Consider the following 20,767-nt stretch of genomic DNA (forward strand, 5'->3'; position numbering starts at 1 on the left):
TACTTCAGTCATTTTGTGAATGTCATAAAGGAAAACTAAACTTGTTTATGTGTTTATTTTATATTATTTTTTGCAAGATATAACAACAATGGCCACATGAGGTTTCTGTTTTACACGACAACGATGTATGCTACTAAAAACGGAAAAGTTTTTCCTTTGCGTTTTTCACATAGCCTACAGACGACAATGTTGTCAAAACAATCCCTGTTCACGCGATCCGCGAAAATGACTAAGGCTGTTGGCTATAAAGTCCAATGAAGAAACTGAGATGCAAAGGCTTGATCAAAGTGCAGCATATTTATTAAAGTAGGCTATAAAACTCAGATAGGCTAATACAATACGAGCAGTAATTTAATTATTTTTTTCTGTAATTAGTTACTTCTGATGTAATTGCATTAAATAGGCTACTGTATAGACAATTTTATATAAAACAATAGTGGATTAAACATAAAAATGTAACATCTAATGTTAAAATGTATGTTTTTAATGTAGCCTAACCTTCCAAATTCAAGAATAATTTATGCATTTTATATTATTTATTTGAAAGGATTAAAAGAGCAGTTTCATGTCTATCTTTGAATTGTTCAACTGGTCTAAGATGATGGGATTTAGAAAGTAATTAGGTAATGCAATAGTTTTTAGAGAGAGTAATAAATATAGCCTACAGTAATCCAATTATACTGTTGAAGATGTAATTAGTAACTATTGTTTAATTTCTTTTTTTAGAGTAACTTAACCCAACACTATGAGTAAATTCAACAAAAACAGCATGCAGCACAATACCAGACAGGGAACAGAACAAACTGAGCGACTTGAATACACAGGATAATGAACTAAACACGTGTGAGTAGGCTACTATGTTATTATTTTAGTGTAAACCCCAAAAAGTCAAATTTGGGAAAACGGTGACGTCATGAGCATGCGTCTTAGTTCCCGTCTCCTTTGTCCCTGTTCATTTGTTGTCATGGGCTGTGTCCGAAATCGCACCCTATACCCTTACACTATAATTGAGAGGACAGCTATTCGTAGTGGTGTCCAAAACCATAGTGGACGTTATCGAGTGCACTCATTCAATCCCATTATGCACAGCAATTACGGGTGTAAATCCGGTGTACGCTTAATGGCTAGAGAATACCCATAATGCACTGAAGGGTCGTGCCGAATGAATTCCTGTGTCTCACCAGAAGATGCCGCCTAAGGCTGAATAATCCATTCATCCATTTTCCAAACCGCTGTTCCAGTCAGTGCGGCTACATTCAGTGTAATATCATACAGGTATACATTTATTTTTAATTGATTAAGAAATAGTTTAATTAAGGTATAAGTTATAAGTTAAGTTTCCATGACAAGATCTCTTCATATAGTGGAGCTGCCAGTTTGCTAAGTTTCAAATGATTATTATTAAACAAACAGCAAGCACAAACTATGCAAAGCGGCAACCCTTCTAGCACACTCAGTTTCCTAATTCGTTCACTTGTTTTCATTCACTCCTTTAGCTGGACTTTATTAATGGACTAACGTAGGGAATAGTGAATGAGGGTATAAGTGGCGATTTCAAACACAGCAATGGTTTCTAGGTATGTTCCCATTTGTTTCCATGGTTACTCTTTTGTTCATTTATTAATCCCACCTGTTCCTTGTTTTCTCCCTTCACTGAGTCTATTATTTAGCCTTAATTTTTTGTTGTTTCTTTGTCCATTTTCATCAACGTTAAGTTGGTTGTGTTACTCCTGCATGTTTGTTATTTTGTTTGTGTTGTTAAATAATGTAACTGCTGCAATTAGATCCAGCCTCACAACTCTCAGCTACAAACAACCGTGACAATAATTACGATTTCTACACATGCTAATTCTATAAAAAATCATATATTTACAATATCTTGGATTTGGAAAATCCAAATGTTTAATTCATATATAGAGCTTTATGCATTAGAGCTTAATGATGTCAGTAATGAACTCCTGCACTCTCTGAAGAAAATGTTCTATGTATTGTAGAATCTTAAAGGGTTCTGTCAGGCACTTCATGTATAGAACCTTTTAGGTTTATTCCATCAGTTTATGAATTTGGTTTTAATTAAAATATTTAATTCATTTTTAATAAAGTTTTTATGAATTAAACAGCTTGTTGAAAAGTTGAAATAACCCCTTAAACATGAAAGCATTATGCAATAATTTAAGACATTTCTCCTTATATATCCTTTTTGGCATAAAGCATTCTTTAAAATTGAGTCAAGAACCCTTGGGCTCTATATAAAACCCCAATGAACCTTAGAGTGCGGTGCTATTCAGAGTCAGACAAGTCAAAAAAACATTGTAAAAAAAAAAAAGGTAAACCACATGGGGGATTCCTGCTTTGACAGTTCAATTCAAAGGTCTATGTACTGTATGAGCTGAAATTCACTGCGTCTTCTGATAAACACTTCCACCCATAAGACGTAAGACAACAGGGGGAACACACCCTGGTCCTATCACAAACAGTTACTGATTCACTAAACTGGTTTTGCAATTAGATATGTAAAATAATATTCATGAAAGTGATAAAAACTGAAACACACCTTCTCATGCCCTGCCCCACCGACCCTACATCAACTGACCGTTTATAAACTCACAGATCCTTCTCGCTTCTGTCTTTGTGAACCTAACACCATCCATTAATCCAGACATGGGACATCTGGAGTTAATACTAGTAGTAATATGGATAACAGGTTGCTTTACCATAGACAACAACGAGAATAGGTGAGATTCTCATAATTATTCAGTAATTTGGTATAATGTTTCAGCAGTAATGTGAATTTAAACCTAATTTTGGTTTTAAGTATAGATTGAGTAAAAGATGATTATTTTATGTACTGGTGGAAATAGTATACATACATACAAATGCACATTCTATTAATGTCTATACAATGAACATGATTTATCCAATACTTGTTAACCATTTGCAGTATGCATTTAAATAGAGAAACACGTTTCTATCAATTAAATTAGGAAAACCGATAAAAAACCCCAAAATTGTACGGGGAAATGCTCGATAACATATCAGAGTTTTGCTATTTCTTAATTTTGTACACAACATTAATGCATTGCCAAGGCATTTATTGTCACTTTCTTACAGTCTTCGTTTAAATGTAATTAAGCATTTACCATCTCATTTAAAAAGCAACTTTGATTTTAGACATTAATCATAATGATGGGAACAGATGATAAATGTTAAGGTGATGACTACTGTTATGTAACTGAATTACAGTACTTTTCTGCCTGTGTATAAGAAATTCTTAAATGATTATCCAGTTAATCTCATATTTAACATGAATATTAAAATATAGCCAGCTCTTTTGTCTTTTTCTGGTATTAGTTAACTCAGACTCAATTATTTCATGTTTTTATAGATATGACGTGACAGAGAGAGATGCTGGTAAGTAAATCATCATATAAAATGTTTAAAAGGACAATGATTAACCAGAGAATTAGCACTATTGCAAAATTCCCTGACTTTAACTTGTTCTGTCACATAAAAAACAAAAACGCACAAAATGTTCACACTTGCAATCAAGCAAGGACACATATGATTACAAAATGACTTGAGAACTGGTTGTAAACGGGTGGAGTACGGTAGGCCTCCATAAAGCATATCTAAGGCCCATGTCCATTACCAACACATTATGAACATAAATAACATTTATGGCATTGTACAACTGGAAAACAATACAAAAAAAGATTAGCATGACTCATTCCTCATTTTAGGACTGTTTATGACTTAACACCATATCCTTAAATAATTTTAAATTAACTAGAATTCCATGTGAAGTAAATTTTCTACCACTGAAAACTGAAATGTTTTTCTATCTTTTAAGTAGTGTTGGCCTCCTGTGACTTCAACAAAAATGAAGAACCTTTCTGCAACTTCCAACAAGACACCACAGATAACGGTGATTGGACACGCCATACTGGACCCACCCCAACTCCAGGAACAGGACCTGATGGAGACTATCCGGATGGCTGTGAGTATGAGTGCCAAACCAACAAACAATAATCCAATGATCAGTCACTAAAGATGCACATTCATTGCCGAATGTTTTTCAGCAGCACTTTTTGAAAAATACTAAAATTACAGCAACCACATATGTTTACAAAATAACAGTGCACTAATTATGTTACACTAATTAAATATGTTTTGTCAGGTAACCTACTAACCTATGAAATGGTAAAGCACTTTTTTGTTACTGTTCCTTGCTCTCATTCATTGTTAAATTGATCCCTTTTCCCCCATAGCTGGCTATTACATATATCATGAGGCCGACAACAGCATAAATGGACAGAAAGTACGCCTCCTCAGCCCAGTTATTAGTAATGGACCTGCTGAGATCTGTGTACAGTTCTACTACTACATGTATGGCAGTGATGGCAGTAACACTCTGACTGTGCTGGCCAAACATTCTGGCTCTGAGGAACAACTGTGGCAAAAAACTGGGATTCAGAGCCCGTCGTGGCTTGGAGCTTCTGTCACAGTTCCCATACCAGCCGGGCAGACTCAGGTACGTGGGTCTGCTTAAAAACAGCAAAAAAGATTGCCATTAGTGCTAATTCAAGTGTTCATGTAAGGCTCTAGAATTATTCAAAGGCTCTAACATGCATTTTTAAATGAAATACACATGGGTGCCGTCCTGCCATACCTGACCAAACTGCCAAAAGGATTGTGACCTTTGTAGAAGATTTTAGCTGTCAGTGTGGTCACTGTGCTTGTGGCTACAAGGCTTATGCATTACAGATTGTCTAATCTATATGGTCTTTATCTTCATCATCAGTTATAAAAATAAGTTAGACACTGCAAAAGCTTTTACTGACAGAATGACTCCCACAGCATGACAGAAAATTCCCTTTCAGCCTGCTTTAATGTAATTTTTCTTTTCTAGATTGTTTTTCAAGCAATGCGTGGGCCCACTTCATCATGTGACACTGCCCTGGATAACATTGTCATCAATGAGGGAGCATGTGCTGGTACTTTATTCTACCCTTATTGCAGGTTACAAAGATGCACATTTCATATTACTATAATAATAATAATAAAAAAAGAATTAATTTGTTTTATACAGGCTGTATAGCTGGGTGTGATTTTGATGATAAAGACGATTGTGGCTGGATGAATGAGGTATCAAATGACGATATCTATGGTTGGGAGCTTTGGACTGGATCGACAGATACACCGGGCACTGGTCCTGATGATGATTTCTCCAAACCAGGACGTGAGTCCAACATTCCACCCTGTGACTTTGATCAAGACAACAATGATTTTAAGGACTTCCCTATTTCCCAAAATTCCCTATTTTCTCAAACTGTTTCTTTCCAATGCAGTGGGGTCATACTTGTTATTGGACTCCAGCTATAGCATTGAATCAGAATCCGCTCAGCTCTGGAGTCCCTCTACCTCAGCCTCTGGTTGCCTGCAGCTGGACTTTCATTACTACATGTATGGCAGTGCTGCCAACATGGAACTTAATGTCCATGCAGTCACCACTGGTAAGAGTCTTTCTATAGAGTGAAGATTAAGAGTTTATTTAAACATCTTTAAGTTCAAAGGACAATTATATTACAATGTCATGAGGATCATATGCACATATTAAAGCAATTAATCAACTTTTAAAAACTGAATGATCAGTGGTTTCTAAACATTTTACAATACAGATTAATTACTGAGATTTTAGCTCAGATTTATTTATTCTTATTTTGTTTTAGGTGGGGCACTTGGAGCCCCTATTTTCAGCCTCACAGGGAATCAAGGTCAAAACTGGAAGCCTGCAAGTGTTCGCTACATTGGCACAGCTGGTACAGTGCAGGTCAGTTTTATTCTCTCAGTTAGGAATTTGTGACAGAGCTTCTTTATATTTTTTTAAATAATATATTTTGGCAAAATAGCATGTGTTTACATTGTAATTTTTTTTATTTATTTCAGTTTGTAATTGTTGGTGTTTATGGTGAAACAGACAAGACAGATATTGCTATTGATAGTGTCTGCATTACCAATTGTACAGGTAGGTGGCAGACTGTGTCATTAATATCATTTTAAGGCTATATGTTGCGAATGCGATTGTCAAAAAATGTTTTCTTGCTTGATTTTAGCAACTCCAACAACACCTAAGCCATCCCCACCACAACCCACTACACCTAAACCAACAACACCAGGTCCATCAACTCCTAAACCATCTACACCCCAACACACTACACCTAAACCAACAACACCAGGTCCATCAACTCCTAAACCATCTACACCCCAACACACTACACCTAAACCAACAACACCAGGTCCATCAACTCCTAAACCATCTACACCCCAACCCACTACACCTAAACCAACAACACCAGGTCCATCAACTCCTAAACCATCTACACCCCAACACACTACACCTAAATCAACAACACCAGGTCCATCAACTCCTAAACCATCTACACCCCAACCCACTACACCTAAACCAACAACACCAGGTCCATCAACTCCTAAACCATCTACACCCCAACACACTACACCTAAATCAACAACACCGGGTCCATCAACTCCTAAACCAACTACACCTAAGACAACTACACCAAAACCAACACCACCAGGTAAGTTAAACTTGTTCTATTTCCCTTATAAATGTCTATCAAGAAATTACAATATTTGTATAGCTAAACAACTCTTCTTGTGTTCCAACAGTGAACTGCCCTCCAGACTCTGAATACATTGATTGCGGCCCAGCCTGTATTCCTACCTGTGCAGAACCCTCCACCAACTGCTCTGGTTCTTGCATCAGCGGCTGTTTCTGTAAACCAGGATTTGTTTTCCGTGGCCGGCGCTGTGTTCCTATTGAGCAGTGTGGATGCCTGGATGAAGAAAACAATTACTTTGAGGTACAAGAGTTGTCGTTGATGTGAGGCTGCATTTTAATCCATTTCTGGGACCTAAGCCTTTGCTCTAAACTTGGTCTGTTTTTACACTCAGCCTGGTGAGATCATTTTTGGAAATGGCTGTTCCAAGTTGTGTCGCTGTGCTGGCAACTACACTTTCAACTGTGTGGACAACAGCTGTGACCCTGTGACAGAAGAATGTCGGGAGGTTGGTGGAGTGCATGGCTGCTACCTTAAAGGTAATGTACAAAACAACAACAACAATATTCCCTTGAACTATTTTAATTTTAATTTTTGAATTTATATCTTTGACACCAAGATATTTTCACTCACAGGAACTTCCACCTGTATTGCTTCTGGTGATCCCCATTACACCACCTTTGATAAGCGGCGCTACGACTTCATGGGAAACTGTTCTTACCTGATGTCTGAACCTTGTAACAGCACAGATGTGCCTTACTTTGCTGTATACACAGACAATGAGAATCGCTACAACAATCTTTATATCAGCTATGTAAAAGCAGTTCATGTCCATGCGCTGGGAGTGATAGTGTCTATTCTGAAAGGAGGAACTGTGCAGGTCAGAGAAAAGAACATTCATTTCAATATTACTGCTAATGTACATATACTGTAGACATCTTATTTAGAGGCACATTCAAATAGACAGTTATGTTTTCTGACTTTTCTCAGGTCAATGGTACCAAAGTGAACATTCCTCTGAGTCCTGTCAGTGGTGTTGACATTTTTATGTCTGGCAAGCACTACACAGTGGTCTTGAACTTTGGAGTAACTGTACGTTACGATGGAAACCACTTTATGGACATTAAAGTTATCAAGGAGTGAGTATGGTTCTTATAAAAGTTTTTTAATAACTATTATAACTTGATCCACTTTTAAATGTTTCTACATACTTGTGATCATTTTACAGCTATGAGGACAAACTTTGTGGACTATGTGGGGACTACAACGGAGACCCTAAGGATGACTTCCAGACCCCGACTGGTGAACTGGTCCAAAACCCCAGTGACTTTGGCCACAGCTGGAACACAGACCCTGAGTAAGTTAATATGCAATGCACATAATGTTAGTTATAAAAGACTCACCTACAGTATGTTATCTATCAATTCATATCATAGATGACTTAACTTTGATTCTGCCTTTCAGGTGTAACAAGCAAGAGGTTGACCCAACCCCAGGATGCACAGATGCTGAGCAGGAGTTGTATGAAGGGCCGGCTTACTGTGGTCTCATATTGGACACCAATGGCCCATTTGCTGCTTGCCATCCAAAAGTCAACCCAAATGTGAGTGAAGTCAAGTCAGATTATTTGAAATGCTTTAGTGTGTCATTTTAACCATATAAAAGATACTTACAGATCTTAACCCTGTGTGTATAGGGTTTCTTCCAAGACTGTTTGTTTGATGTGTGTGAGCTGGATGGAGCTCATTCTGCATTGTGTGAAGCAATAGAGTCGTACGTCAACGAATGTCAGGACCGTGGCGTCACAATTGGACCCTGGAGAAACAGCACCTTCTGTCGTATGTCTGAAAAATACATATTCCTCAACCACAAACTCTAACAAAAACTGCTGACATCAATGTCTTGCACTATTTCTCATACTGTCAGATAGAGTGAAGTTTATGACTAGTACTAAAACACATTCTTCCTCTCCAGCTCTGAAATGCCCACCCAACAGTCATTTTGAGTCATGTGCCCCAATTTGCCAACCTTCCTGTAACCCAATTCCACCAAATCAGTGCACTGGGCCTTGTTCTGAAGGATGTGTTTGTGACCCTGGATACATCCTCAGTGCTGGCCAGTGCGTGAAAGAAGACACATGTGGCTGCAGGCATAATGGAAATTATTATCAGGTGAGGAAACTGTATGTGGAATCATTTAGGACAGTGATGGTTTGTTATAGTCAATCAAGTAGTATTTTTCATCAAACTAACATATTTCTTCTCTGCATGGATTTAGCCAGGTGAAGAGTTCTACACCAAGGACTGTGAGCTACTGTGTAAGTGTAACCCCCCGTTCGTTTCCTGTAGCGCTGCTGACTGTCCACCAATGGAACAGTGTGGAGTACAGGATGGTGTAATTGGGTGTTACCCAGAAGGTGAGTACTTTGGTTAACTCCGTAAGTGTGTTTCCATTCACATTAAAATAGGATTTCAGTCAGACTGAAGCAATAATATGTCTTTTTAACATGTGAACAATTTAGTCTGAAATAATTTTTTGCATCATTTTGTAATCAAATCATACATCTGATTGTACCTTAACTTTGTCTTGCCTGAACATGTTAATTAGACTACAACTGGTCTCAGTGCTGTGTGCATGCTTTGAAAGATGTGACATGCAATGTGTATTTAATTCTTCAAATACTCGATAACGTATTGTGTCATGCATACTTAGACAAAGAGCGGGAAAATGTGGCTTGACTATGCATGTTGACTGTACATGTAAATGTACTTTATGTAATAGTATACTGTGGTCAGGTCATAGCACCACATACTTTATTTTTCTTTTTTTATTATTATTATTCTTCGTCTTGTTTTTTTCTTCTTTTTCTTACAAATAATGCACTATATACAATATTACATTATTATACAATATACTAAACAAACTACATATTCTTTAGCCCTTAACAAATGGTTGATTCATTTATAAAAAACTTAATTTCTTTTCACAATCCCCCAGGATCTCAAGACTGTATTATCTCTGGTGACCCTCATTATAACACCTTTGATGGCAAATACTACAGCTTCATGGGCACTTGCACCTACACTCTGGCCCGCACCTGTAAAAACAACACTGGTAAGCAATGGCCAAGACAGGGTGCAAAGATCCAAACATGCAATGAGTTTACAGTGCTTTGGTTATCAGTAGTTTTTATGGAGTAGCACAAAAATCCTATTCAGATTCAATGTGCATGAAATATTCCTGAAACAAAGTTCAAAAACTTTAATAGTTTAAACTTTAAAGTATAATCAACTTTTAAAACAATTTACTTTCCTCTCTCCTGGGTCTGCAGGCCCCTGGTTCTCCATAGAGGGTAAGAATGAAGAGAGAGGAATTTCTGGTGTTTCTTACCTGAGGAAACTGTACGTGACTGTTGATGGTGTCACTGTGACAATGATGAAAAACAGGAGAACTCTGGTCAGTATCCACAGCAGCTGCCTTCATTAAACCACCACTGAAGTCATTCTGTAATCTTGAGATCAACAATTGAGATTTTAAGTCAACAGCTAAACTATATTTTAGTTTTTCTGAAATTTTCATTTCTGAGATTAAGTAAATGGACTATGGACATAACAGTTTTCATCTTAAATATTTTCTTTCAGTTGTTCCTAATCTGTTAATAATCAGAATATCTCTGTCCATTTTTCATTTCTTCAAGAATAATATTTCCTTTACAACAAAAGAAAAAAAATCTCTCAGTTCTTCTAGTCAAAGATAACATTAGTCTTCAATCCATCTCTATTGTTTATCTCTTTTTCACACATCCAGGTAAATGGACTCAGGGTGTCCCTCCCCCACTCGCCATCTCCGCTCATTTCTCTGTCTCTTGCTGGCCAATATGTAATCCTCACAACTTCGTTCGGCCTGGAGGTGAAGTGGGATGGCAACCATTACGCCAAGATCTCGGTTCCCAGGTACTAAAATTCTGAAAACAGCCTCAATGGAATATATACACAGTACATAACTCTGACCTGAAGAATTTGTCAGGAAACATTAAGATCCACCATGATTGTTAAGGGTTATAGGATTTGAGTAAATCCTGCAAAAGAAAAAACAAAAAGTGTCTCTAGGGAAACGAACATCTTTACATTAATCTCTCTCTCTTTTTTCCGCTCTCTCATATTTTCTCAGTTCCTACTATGACCAGATGTGTGGCCTGTGTGGAGACTACGATGGAAACCCTAATAATGACTTCACTAAGCCAGATGGCTCCCAATCTGACAGCTCACATCAGTTTGGCGACAGCTGGCAAACTGATGAGGACGAGGATGCAACGTCAGTACCTCTTTCTTTTCTGCATTTTATCAACTGCACATGCAGGTGTAATGAACTTAGGCCAGTAAGACTGTGCATGTAAACCTTACTCCCCTAGCCTCAAGAGGCATGTTAGCGACTGACGTTAGAGCCTGCTGCCGTTAGCGTCCTTGTTAGCACGCCCGCCTCCAACACCGGTTCGAATCCCCTCGAAGCGGGTCGAGTAGGACAGGTTATATTTGGTGCAGTTGAAACAGATAAGAGTGAGGTTTAGGGGGGCGAGTGTAACGCATGTAGGCCAGTAAGAGCTGTGTGTGTAAACCTCACTCCACTATCATCAGTCACTAGTGCCAGAGTCTGCGATCTTAAGTGTCCTTGTTAGCACGCCCGCCTCTCACACCAGAGACCCCGGTTCAAATCCCGCTCGAAGCGGGTTGAATAGGACCGGTCACACAGGCAGCACAATGTTTTGAGGATCAGGTCGATTTCATATGTTCGATGATGTTGTGTTTTCAGGTGCAAGCCTGACCCTGGACCTCAACCACCCTGTGATCCTGTGCTGGAGGGTGAGGTGTCAAACCCAGAGAACTGTGGGAGAATAACTGACACAAATGGACCTTTTAGGTTAGGACTTACCAAACCATGAAATTTCCAAATACTGCTAATAAACAAAGTTAAAATAAGTTTTAGTGCTTAACAAATGTACACTTTCTCTCACATTTGCTCCTCACAGGGACTGTATAAATGTGGTGGACCCATTGCCGTTCTTCCAGAGCTGTGTGTTTGATATGTGCCGTTATCAAGGGCTGCAGCAGGCCCTTTGTGACCAGCTTCAAGCTTACACTGATGCTTGCCTGAGTGCAGGTGCACCTGTCCATCAGTGGAGGGAGCCAGACTTCTGCCGTGAGTCACACTCTCTTATAGGATGTATCATATCGCACAGTGTATAACGTTTTAAACATATACTAAAGAAGTACAATTTGGCAACTTACATCCATGCAAGAATAACATTTCACATTCCCAGTGACAAACCTGCTTTAAGCTTTCTCTAATGCACAATATTAATTATTGAAATGGAGTTCAGGAGGTTGGAAATAGACAGCTAGAGTCGATTACTTATGTTAGCTTTAGTCTTTTTGCTTTTATTATTTATTTGACTTCTATAACAGGAATCCCGTCACTGAGGGAAGAGGACATGAGACTGGGAAACTACATACTCCACATTGCATCCTCACTTCAGCCTTAATTTCACAGTCATTTACTGATGCTTTACCCCTTTTTTCTACAGCTCTGGTATGTCCTCCAAACAGCCATTACTCCATATGTGTGAGCTCCTGTCCGGAGACATGTCTGGGTATCAATGGACCACCGGGCTGCAGTGAGAAGTGTGTAGAGGGCTGTGAGTGCGACCCTGGCTTCATCCTCAGTGACAACAAATGTGTTCCTGTTAAAGACTGTGGCTGTGTGGACCCCTCAGGCTCCTACCACCCAGTGAGTTTAAAACCAGGGCCGACCCGTGGGCTTCTGGGGCCATGGACGAGATTGTGAAAATAACAACATTCATGAAACCACTGCAAAAATGACAGACATTCCTCTCAATGTGGCCATGTTTAGGTGAATGAGAGCTGGTCTCTGGAGGGCTGTAAGCAGAAGTGTACATGTGAGGGTGGAGGAACTATTCAGTGTTACGACACCAGCTGTCTTCCTAATGAGAGTTGCCAACTTGAAGATGGAGACTATGTCTGCAAACCAAGTGGTAACAATTATATTACTTGTTTATACATAATAATGTTTTGAGCACATGTACGGGTACATTTATTTACACATATTAACACATCGTGAATATACACACATGCAGTTATACACAAACCAATTGAAACTCCTGACAGATCTGGAACTTATATTTCTAACTTCATTTTTATCTTTCTCTTTAGATATAAGAATTTGTTTTGTCTCTATTGTATTGACCCTCATTGCCTCCTCTGATAGTAAAGTAGATCACTTCATGAGTACCTGCTCCTACTCTATCAAAAAATGACAATATTTGTATAGCTAAACAACTCTTCTTGTGTTCCAACAGTGAACTGCCCTCCAGACTCTGAATACATTGATTGCGGCCCAGCCTGTATTCCTTCCTGTGCAGAACCCTCCACCAACTGCTCTGGTTCTTGCATCAGCGGCTGTTTCTGTAAACCAGGATTTGTTTTCCGTGGCCGGCGCTGTGTTCCTATTGAGCAGTGTGGATGCCTGGATGAAGAAAACAATTATTTTGAGGTACAAGAGTTGTCGTTGATGTGAGGCTGCATTTTTATCCATTTCTGGGACCTAAGCCTTTGCTCTAAACTTGTTCTGTATTTACACTCAGCCTGGTGAGATCATTTTTGGAAATGGCTGTTCCAAGTTGTGTCGCTGTGCTGGCAACTACACTTTCGACTGTGTGGACAACAGCTGTGACCCTGTGACAGAAGAATGTCGGGAGGTTGGTGGAGTGCATGGCTGCTACCTTAAAGGTAATGTACAAAAAACCAACAACAATATTCCCTTGAACTATTTTAATTTTAATTTTTTTAATTATATCTTTGACATCAACATATTTTTCACTCACAGGAACTTCCACTTGTATTGCTTCTGGTGATCCCCATTACACCACATTTGATAAGCGGCGCTACGACTTCATGGGAAACTGTTCTTACCTGATGTCTGAGCTTTGTAACAGCACAGATGTGCCTTACTTTGCTGTATACACAGACAATGAGAATCGCTACAACAATCTTTATATCAGCTATGTAAAAGCAGTTCATGTCCATGCGCTGGGAGTGATAGTGTCTATTCTGAAAGGAGGAACTGTGCAGGTCAGAGAAAAGAACATTCATTTCAATATTACTGCTAATGTACATATACTGTAGACATCTTATTTAGAGGCACATTCAAATAGACAGTTATGTTTTCTGACTTTTCTCAGGTCAATGGTACCAAAGTGAACATTCCTCTGAGTCCTGTCAGTGGTGTTGACATTTTTATGTCTGGCAAGCACTACACAGTGGTCTTGAACTTTGGAGTAACTGTACGTTACGATGGAAACCACTTTATGGACATTAAAGTTATCAAGGAGTGAGTATGGTTCTTATAAAAGTATTTTTAATAACTATTACAACTTGATCCACTTTTAAATGTTTCTACATGCTTGTGATCATTTTACAGCTATGAGGACAAACTTTGTGGACTATGTGGGGACTACAACGGAGACCCTAAGGATGACTTCCAGACCCCGACTGGTGAACTGGTCCAAAACCCCAGTGACTTTGGCCACAGCTGGAACACAGACCCTGAGTAAGTTAATATGCAATGCACATGCTGTTAGTTATAAAAGACTCATCTACAGTATGTTATCTATCAATTCATATCATAGATGACTTAACTTTGATTCTGCCTTTCAGGTGTAACAAGCCAGAGGTCGACCCAACCCCAGGATGCACAGATGCTGAGCAGGAGTTGTATGAAGGGCCGGCTTACTGTGGTCTCATATTGGACACCAATGGCCCATTTGCTGCTTGCCATCCAAAAGTCAACCCAAATGTGAGTGAAGTCAAGTCAGATTATTTGAAATGCTTTAGTGTGTAATTTTAACCATATAAAAGATACTTACAGATCTTAACCCTGTGTGTATAGGGTTTCTTCCAAGACTGTTTGTTTGATGTGTGTGAGCTGGATGGAGCTCATTCTGCATTGTGTGAAGCAATAGAGTCGTACGTCAACGAATGTCAGGACCGTGGCGTCACAATTGGACCCTGGAGAAACAGCACCTTCTGTCGTATGTCTGAAAAATACATATTCCTCAACCACAAACTCGAACAAAAACTGCTGACATCAATGGCTTGCACTATTTCTCATACTGTCAGATAGAGTGAAGTTTATGACTAGTACTAAAACACATTCTTCCTCTCCAGCTCTGAAATGCCCACCCAACAGTCATTTTGAGTCATGTGCCCCAATTTGCCAACCTTCCTGTAACCCAATTCCACCAAATCAGTGCACTGGGCCTTGTTCTGAAGGATGTGTTTGTGACCCTGGATACATCCTCAGTGCTGGCCAGTGCGTGAAAGAAGACACATGTGGCTGCAGGCATAATGGAAATTATTATCAGGTGAGGAAACTGTATGTGGAATCATTTAGGACAGTGATGGTTTGTTATAGTCAATCAAGTAGTATTTTTCATCAAACTAACATATTTCTTCTCTGCATGGATTTAGCCAGGTGAAGAGTTCTACACCAAGGACTGTGAGCTACTGTGTAAGTGTAACCCCCCGTTCGTTTCCTGTAGCGCTGCTGACTGTCCACCAATGGAACAGTGTGGAGTACAGGATGGTGTAATTGGGTGTTACCCAGAAGGTGAGTACTTTGGTTAACTCCGTAAATGTGTTTCCATTCACATTAAAATAGGATTTCAGTCAGACTGAAGCAATAATATGTCTTTTTAACATGTGAACAATTTAGTCTGAAATAATTTTTTGCATCATTTTGTAATCAAATCATACATCTGATTGTACCTTAACTTTGTCTTGCCTGAACATGTTAATTAGACTACAACTGGTCTCAGTGCTGTGTGCATGCTTTGAAAGATGTGACATGCAATGTGTATTTAATTCTTCAAATACTCGATTACGTATTGTGTCATGCATACTTAGACAAAGAGCGGGAAAATGTGGCTTGACTATGCATGTTGACTGTACATGTAAATGTACTTTATGTAATAGTATACTGTGGTCAGGTCATAGCACCACATACTTTATTTTTCTTTTTTTATTATTATTATTCTTCGTCTTGTTTTTTTCTTGTTTTTCTTACAAATAATGCACTATATACAATATTACATTATTATACAATATACTAAACAAACTACATATTCTTTAGCCCTTAACAAATGGTTGATTCATTTATAAAAAACTTAATTTCTTTTCACAATCCCCCAGGATCTCAAGACTGTATTATCTCTGGTGACCCTCATTATAACACCTTTGATGGCAAATACTACAGCTTCATGGGCACTTGCACCTACACTCTGGCCCGCACCTGTAAAAACAACACTGGTAAGCAATGGCCAAGACAGGGTGCAAAGATCCAAACATGCAATGAGTTTACAGTGCTTTGGTTATCAGTAGTTTTTATGGAGTAGCACAAAAATCCTATTTCGATTCAATGTGCATGAAATATTCCTGAAACAAAGTTCAAAAACTTTAATAGTTTAAACTTTAAAGTATAATCAACTTTTAAAACAATTTACTTTCCTCTCTCCTGGGTCTGCAGGCCCCTGGTTCTCCATAGAGGGTAAGAATGAAGAGAGAGGAATTTCTGGTGTTTCTTACCTGAGGAAACTGTACGTGACTGTTGATGGTGTCACTGTGACAATGATGAAAAACAGGAGAACTCTGGTCAGTATCCACAGCAGCTGCCTTCATTAAACCACCACTGAAGTCATTCTGTAATCTTGAGATCAACAATTGAGATTTTAAGTCAACAGCTAAACTATATTTTAGTTTTTCTGAAATGTTCATTTCTGAGATTAAGTAAATGGACTATGGACATAACAGTTTTCATCTTAAATATTTTCTTTCAGTTGTTCCTAATCTGTTAATAATCAGAATATCTCTGTCCATTTTTCATTTCTTCAAGAATAATATTTCCTTTACAACAAAAGAAAAAAAATCTCTCAGTTCTTCTAGTCAAAGATAACATTAGTCTTCAATCCATCTCTATTGTTTATCTCTTTTTCACACATCCAGGTAAATGGACTCAGGGTGTCCCTCCCCCACTCGCCATCTCCGCTCATTTCTCTGTCTCTTGCTGGCCAATATGTAATCCTCACAACTTCGTTCGGCCTGGAGGTGAAGTGGGACGGCAACCATTACGCCAAGATCTCTGTTCCCAGGTACTAAAACTCTGAAACAGCCTCATTGAAATATATACACAGTACATAACTCTGACCTGAAGAATTTGTCAGGAAACATTAAGATCCACCATGATTGTTAAGGGTTATAGGATTTGAGTAAATCCTGCAAAAGAAAAAACAAAAAGTGTCTCTAGGGAAACGAACATCTTTACATTAATCTCTCTCTCTTTTTTCCTCTCTCTCATATTTTCTCAGTTCCTACTATGACCAGATGTGTGGCCTGTGTGGAGACTACGATGGAAACCCTAATAATGACTTCACTAAGCCAGATGGCTCCCAATCTGACAGCTCACATCAGTTTGGCGAAAGCTGGCAAACTGATGAGGACGAGGATGCAACGTCAGTACCTCTTTCTTTTCTGCATTTTATCAACTGCATATGCAGGTGTAATGAACTTAGGCCAGTAAGACTGTGCATGTAAACCTCACTCCCCTAGCCTCAAGAGGCATGTTAGCGACTGACGTTAGAGCCTGCTGCCGTTAGCGTCCTTGTTAGCACGCCCGCCTCCAACACCGGTTCGAATCCCCTCGAAGCGGGTCTAGTAGGACAGGTTATATTTGGTGCAGTTGAAACAGATAAGAGTGAGGTTTAGGGGGGCGAGGGTAACGCATGTAGGCCAGTAAGAGCTGTGTGTGTAAACCTCACTCCACTATCATCAGTCACTAGTGCCAGAGTCTGCGATCTTAAGTGTCCTTGTTAGCACGCCTGCCTCTCACACCAGAGACCCCGGTTCAAATCCCGCTCGAAGCGGGTTGAATAGGACCGGTCACACAGGCAGCACAATGTTTTGAGGATCAGGTCGATTTCATATGTTCGATGATGTTGTGTTTTCAGGTGCAAGCCTGACCCTGGACCTCAACCACCCTGTGATCCTGTGCTGGAGGGTGAGGTGTCAAACCCAGAGAACTGTGGGAGAATAACTGACACAAATGGACCTTTTAGGTTAGGACTTACCAAACTATGAAATTTCCAAATACTGCTAATAAACAAAGTTAAAATAAGTTTTAGTGCTTAACAAATGTACACTTTCTCTTACATTTGCTCCTCACAGGGACTGTATAAATGTGGTGGACCCATTGCCGTTCTTCCAGAGCTGTGTGTTTGATATGTGCCGTTATCAAGGGCTGCAGCAGGCCCTTTGTGACCAGCTTCAAGCTTACACTGATGCTTGCCTGAGTGCAGGTGCACCTGTCCATCAGTGGAGGGAGCCAGACTTCTGCCGTGAGTCACACTCTCTTATAGGATGTATCATATCGCACAGTGTATAACGTTTTAAACATATACTAAAGAAGTACAATTTGGCAACTTACATCCATGCAAGAATAACATTTCACATTCCCAGTGACAAACCTGCTTTAAGCTTTCTCTAATGCACAATATTAATTATTGAAATGGAGTTCAGGAGGTTGGAAAAAGACAGCTAGAGTCGATTACTTATGTTAGCTTTAGTCTTTTTGCTTTTATTATTTATTTGACTTCTATAACAGGAATCCTGTCACTGAGGGAAGAGGACATGAGACTGGGAAACTACATACTCCACATTGCATCCTCACTTCAGCCTTAATTTCACAGTCATTTACTGATGCTTTACCCCTTTTTTCTACAGCTCTGGTATGTCCTCCAAACAGCCATTACTCCATATGTGTGAGCTCCTGTCCGGAGACATGTCTGGGTATCAATGGACCACCGGGCTGCAGTGAGAAGTGTGTAGAGGGCTGTGAGTGCGACCCTGGCTTCATCCTCAGTGACAACAAATGTGTTCCTGTTAAAGACTGTGGCTGTGTGGACCCCTCAGGCTCCTACCACCCAGTGAGTTTAAAACCAGGGCCGACCCGTGGGCTTCTGGGGCCATGGACGAGATTGTGAAAATAACAACATTCATGAAACCACTGCAAAAATGACAGACATTCCTCTCAATGTGGCCATGTTTAGGTGAATGAGAGCTGGTCTCTGGAGGGCTGTAAGCAGAAGTGTACATGTGAGGGTGGAGGAACTATTCAGTGTTACGACACCAGCTGTCTTCCTAATGAGAGTTGCCAACTTGAAGATGGAGACTATGTCTGCAAACCAAGTGGTAACAATTATATTACTGGTTTATACATAATAATGTTTTGAGCACATGTACGGGTACATTTATTTACACATATTAACACATCGTGAATATACACACATGCAGTTATACACAAACCAATTGAAACTCCTGACAGATCTGGAACTTATATTTCTAACTTCATTTTTATCTTTCTCTTTAGATATAAGAATTTGTTTTGTCTCTATTGTATTGACCCTCATTGCCTCCTCTGATAGTAAAGTAGATCACTTCATGAGTACCTGCTCCTACTCGATCAAAAAATGACAAGATTTGTATAGCTAAACAACTCTTCGTGTGTTCCAACAGTGAACTGCCCTCCAGACTCTGAATACATTGATTGCGGCCCAGCCTGTATTCCTACCTGCGCAGAACCCTCCACCAACTGCTCTGGTTCTTGCATCAGCGGCTGTTTCTGTAAACCAGGATTTGTTTTCCGTGGCCGGCGCTGTGTTCCTATTGAGCAGTGTGGATGCCTGGATGAAGAAAACAATTATTTTGAGGTACAAGAGTTGTCGTTGATGTGAGGCTGCATTTTAATCCATTTCTGGGACCTAAGCCTTTGCTCTAAACTTGTTCTGTATTTACACTCAGCCTGGTGAGATCATTTTTGGAAATGGCTGTTCCAAGTTGTGTCGCTGTGCTGGCAACTACACTTTCGACTGTGTGGACAACAGCTGTGACCCTGTGACAGAAGAATGTCGGGAGGTTGGTGGAGTGCATGGCTGCTACCTTAAAGGTAATGTACAAAAAACCAACAACAATATTCCCTTGAACTATTTTAATTTTAATTTTTTTAATTATATCTTTGACATCAACATATTTTTCACTCACAGGAACTTCCACCTGTGTTGCTTCTGGTGATCCCCATTACACCACCTTTGATAAGCGGCGCTACGACTTCATGGGAAACTGTTCTTACCTGATGTCTGAACTTTGTAACAGCACAGATGTGCCTTACTTTGCTGTATACACAGACAATGAGAATCGCTACAACAATCTTTATATCAGCTATGTAAAAGCAGTTCATGTCCATGCGCTGGGAGTGATAGTGTCTATTCTGAAAGGAGGAACTGTGCAGGTCAGAGAAAAGAACATTCATTTCAATATTACTGCTAATGTACATATACTGTAGACATCTTATTTAGAGGCACATTCAAATAGACAGTTATGTCAAATAGTTATGTTTTCTGACTTTTCTCAGGTCAATGGTACCAAAGTGAACATTCCTCTGAGTCCTGTCAGTGGTGTTGACATTTTTATGTCTGGCAAGCACTACACAGTGGTCTTGAACTTTGGAGTAACTGTACGTTACGATGGAAACCACTTTATGGACATTAAAGTTATCAAGGAGTGAGTATGGTTCTTATAAAAGTCTTTTTAATAACTATTACAACTTGATCCACTTTTAAATGTTTCTACATGCTTGTGATCATTTTACAGCTATGAGGACAAACTTTGTGGACTATGTGGGGACTACAACGGAGACTCTAAGGATGACTTCCAGACCCCGACTGGTGAACTGGTCCAAAACCCCAGTGACTTTGGCCACAGCTGGAACACAGACCCTGAGTAAGTTAATATGCAATGCACATGCTGTTAGTTATAAAAGACTCATCTACAGTATGTTATCTATCAATTCATATCATAGATGACTTAACTTTGATTCTGCCTTTCAGGTGTAACAAGCCAGAGGTCGACCCAACCCCAGGATGCACAGATGCTGAGCAGGAGTTGTATGAAGGGCCGGCTTACTGTGGTCTCATATTGGACACCAATGGCCCATTTGCTGCTTGCCATCCAAAAGTCAACCCAAATGTGAGTGAAGTCAAGTCAGATTATTTGAAATGCTTTAGTGTG

At 39.4% G+C, this 20,767-nt stretch overlaps 1 protein-coding gene across 1 annotated transcript in view; it reads left to right on the forward strand.

The window, feature by feature from the left end:
- Positions 1–2,661: 2,661 nt before the first annotated feature.
- Positions 2,662–20,767, forward strand: part of zanl (zonadhesin, like) — a gene marked incomplete at its 5' end in the record, with an annotated part of 39,441 nt that continues 21,335 nt past the window's right edge. Inside the window, 50 exon segments of the mRNA XM_079865808.1 lie at positions 2,662–2,735; positions 3,386–3,411; positions 3,854–3,997; positions 4,269–4,531; positions 4,910–4,994; positions 5,090–5,239; positions 5,349–5,513; positions 5,730–5,830; positions 5,947–6,056; positions 6,058–6,596; positions 6,688–6,881; positions 6,973–7,117; positions 7,214–7,458; positions 7,569–7,717; positions 7,807–7,935; positions 8,043–8,181; positions 8,275–8,416; positions 8,553–8,749; positions 8,856–8,994; positions 9,576–9,692; positions 9,910–10,034; positions 10,386–10,531; positions 10,749–10,892; positions 11,388–11,495; positions 11,605–11,774; positions 12,160–12,362; positions 12,486–12,627; positions 12,952–13,145; positions 13,237–13,381; positions 13,479–13,723; positions 13,834–13,982; positions 14,073–14,201; positions 14,309–14,447; positions 14,541–14,682; positions 14,819–15,015; positions 15,122–15,260; positions 15,842–15,958; positions 16,176–16,300; positions 16,652–16,797; positions 17,014–17,157; positions 17,653–17,760; positions 17,870–18,039; positions 18,425–18,627; positions 18,751–18,892; positions 19,217–19,410; positions 19,502–19,646; positions 19,744–19,988; positions 20,112–20,260; positions 20,351–20,479; positions 20,587–20,725. Coding sequence (XP_079721934.1) covers positions 2,662–2,735; positions 3,386–3,411; positions 3,854–3,997; positions 4,269–4,531; positions 4,910–4,994; positions 5,090–5,239; positions 5,349–5,513; positions 5,730–5,830; positions 5,947–6,056; positions 6,058–6,596; positions 6,688–6,881; positions 6,973–7,117; positions 7,214–7,458; positions 7,569–7,717; positions 7,807–7,935; positions 8,043–8,181; positions 8,275–8,416; positions 8,553–8,749; positions 8,856–8,994; positions 9,576–9,692; positions 9,910–10,034; positions 10,386–10,531; positions 10,749–10,892; positions 11,388–11,495; positions 11,605–11,774; positions 12,160–12,362; positions 12,486–12,627; positions 12,952–13,145; positions 13,237–13,381; positions 13,479–13,723; positions 13,834–13,982; positions 14,073–14,201; positions 14,309–14,447; positions 14,541–14,682; positions 14,819–15,015; positions 15,122–15,260; positions 15,842–15,958; positions 16,176–16,300; positions 16,652–16,797; positions 17,014–17,157; positions 17,653–17,760; positions 17,870–18,039; positions 18,425–18,627; positions 18,751–18,892; positions 19,217–19,410; positions 19,502–19,646; positions 19,744–19,988; positions 20,112–20,260; positions 20,351–20,479; positions 20,587–20,725 — 7,926 coding nt within the window.

The sequence above is a fragment of the Squalius cephalus genome (genome assembly GCF_949319135.1).
Source record: "Squalius cephalus genome assembly, chromosome: 3".
NCBI classification, from domain to species: domain Eukaryota; kingdom Metazoa; phylum Chordata; class Actinopteri; order Cypriniformes; family Leuciscidae; genus Squalius; species Squalius cephalus.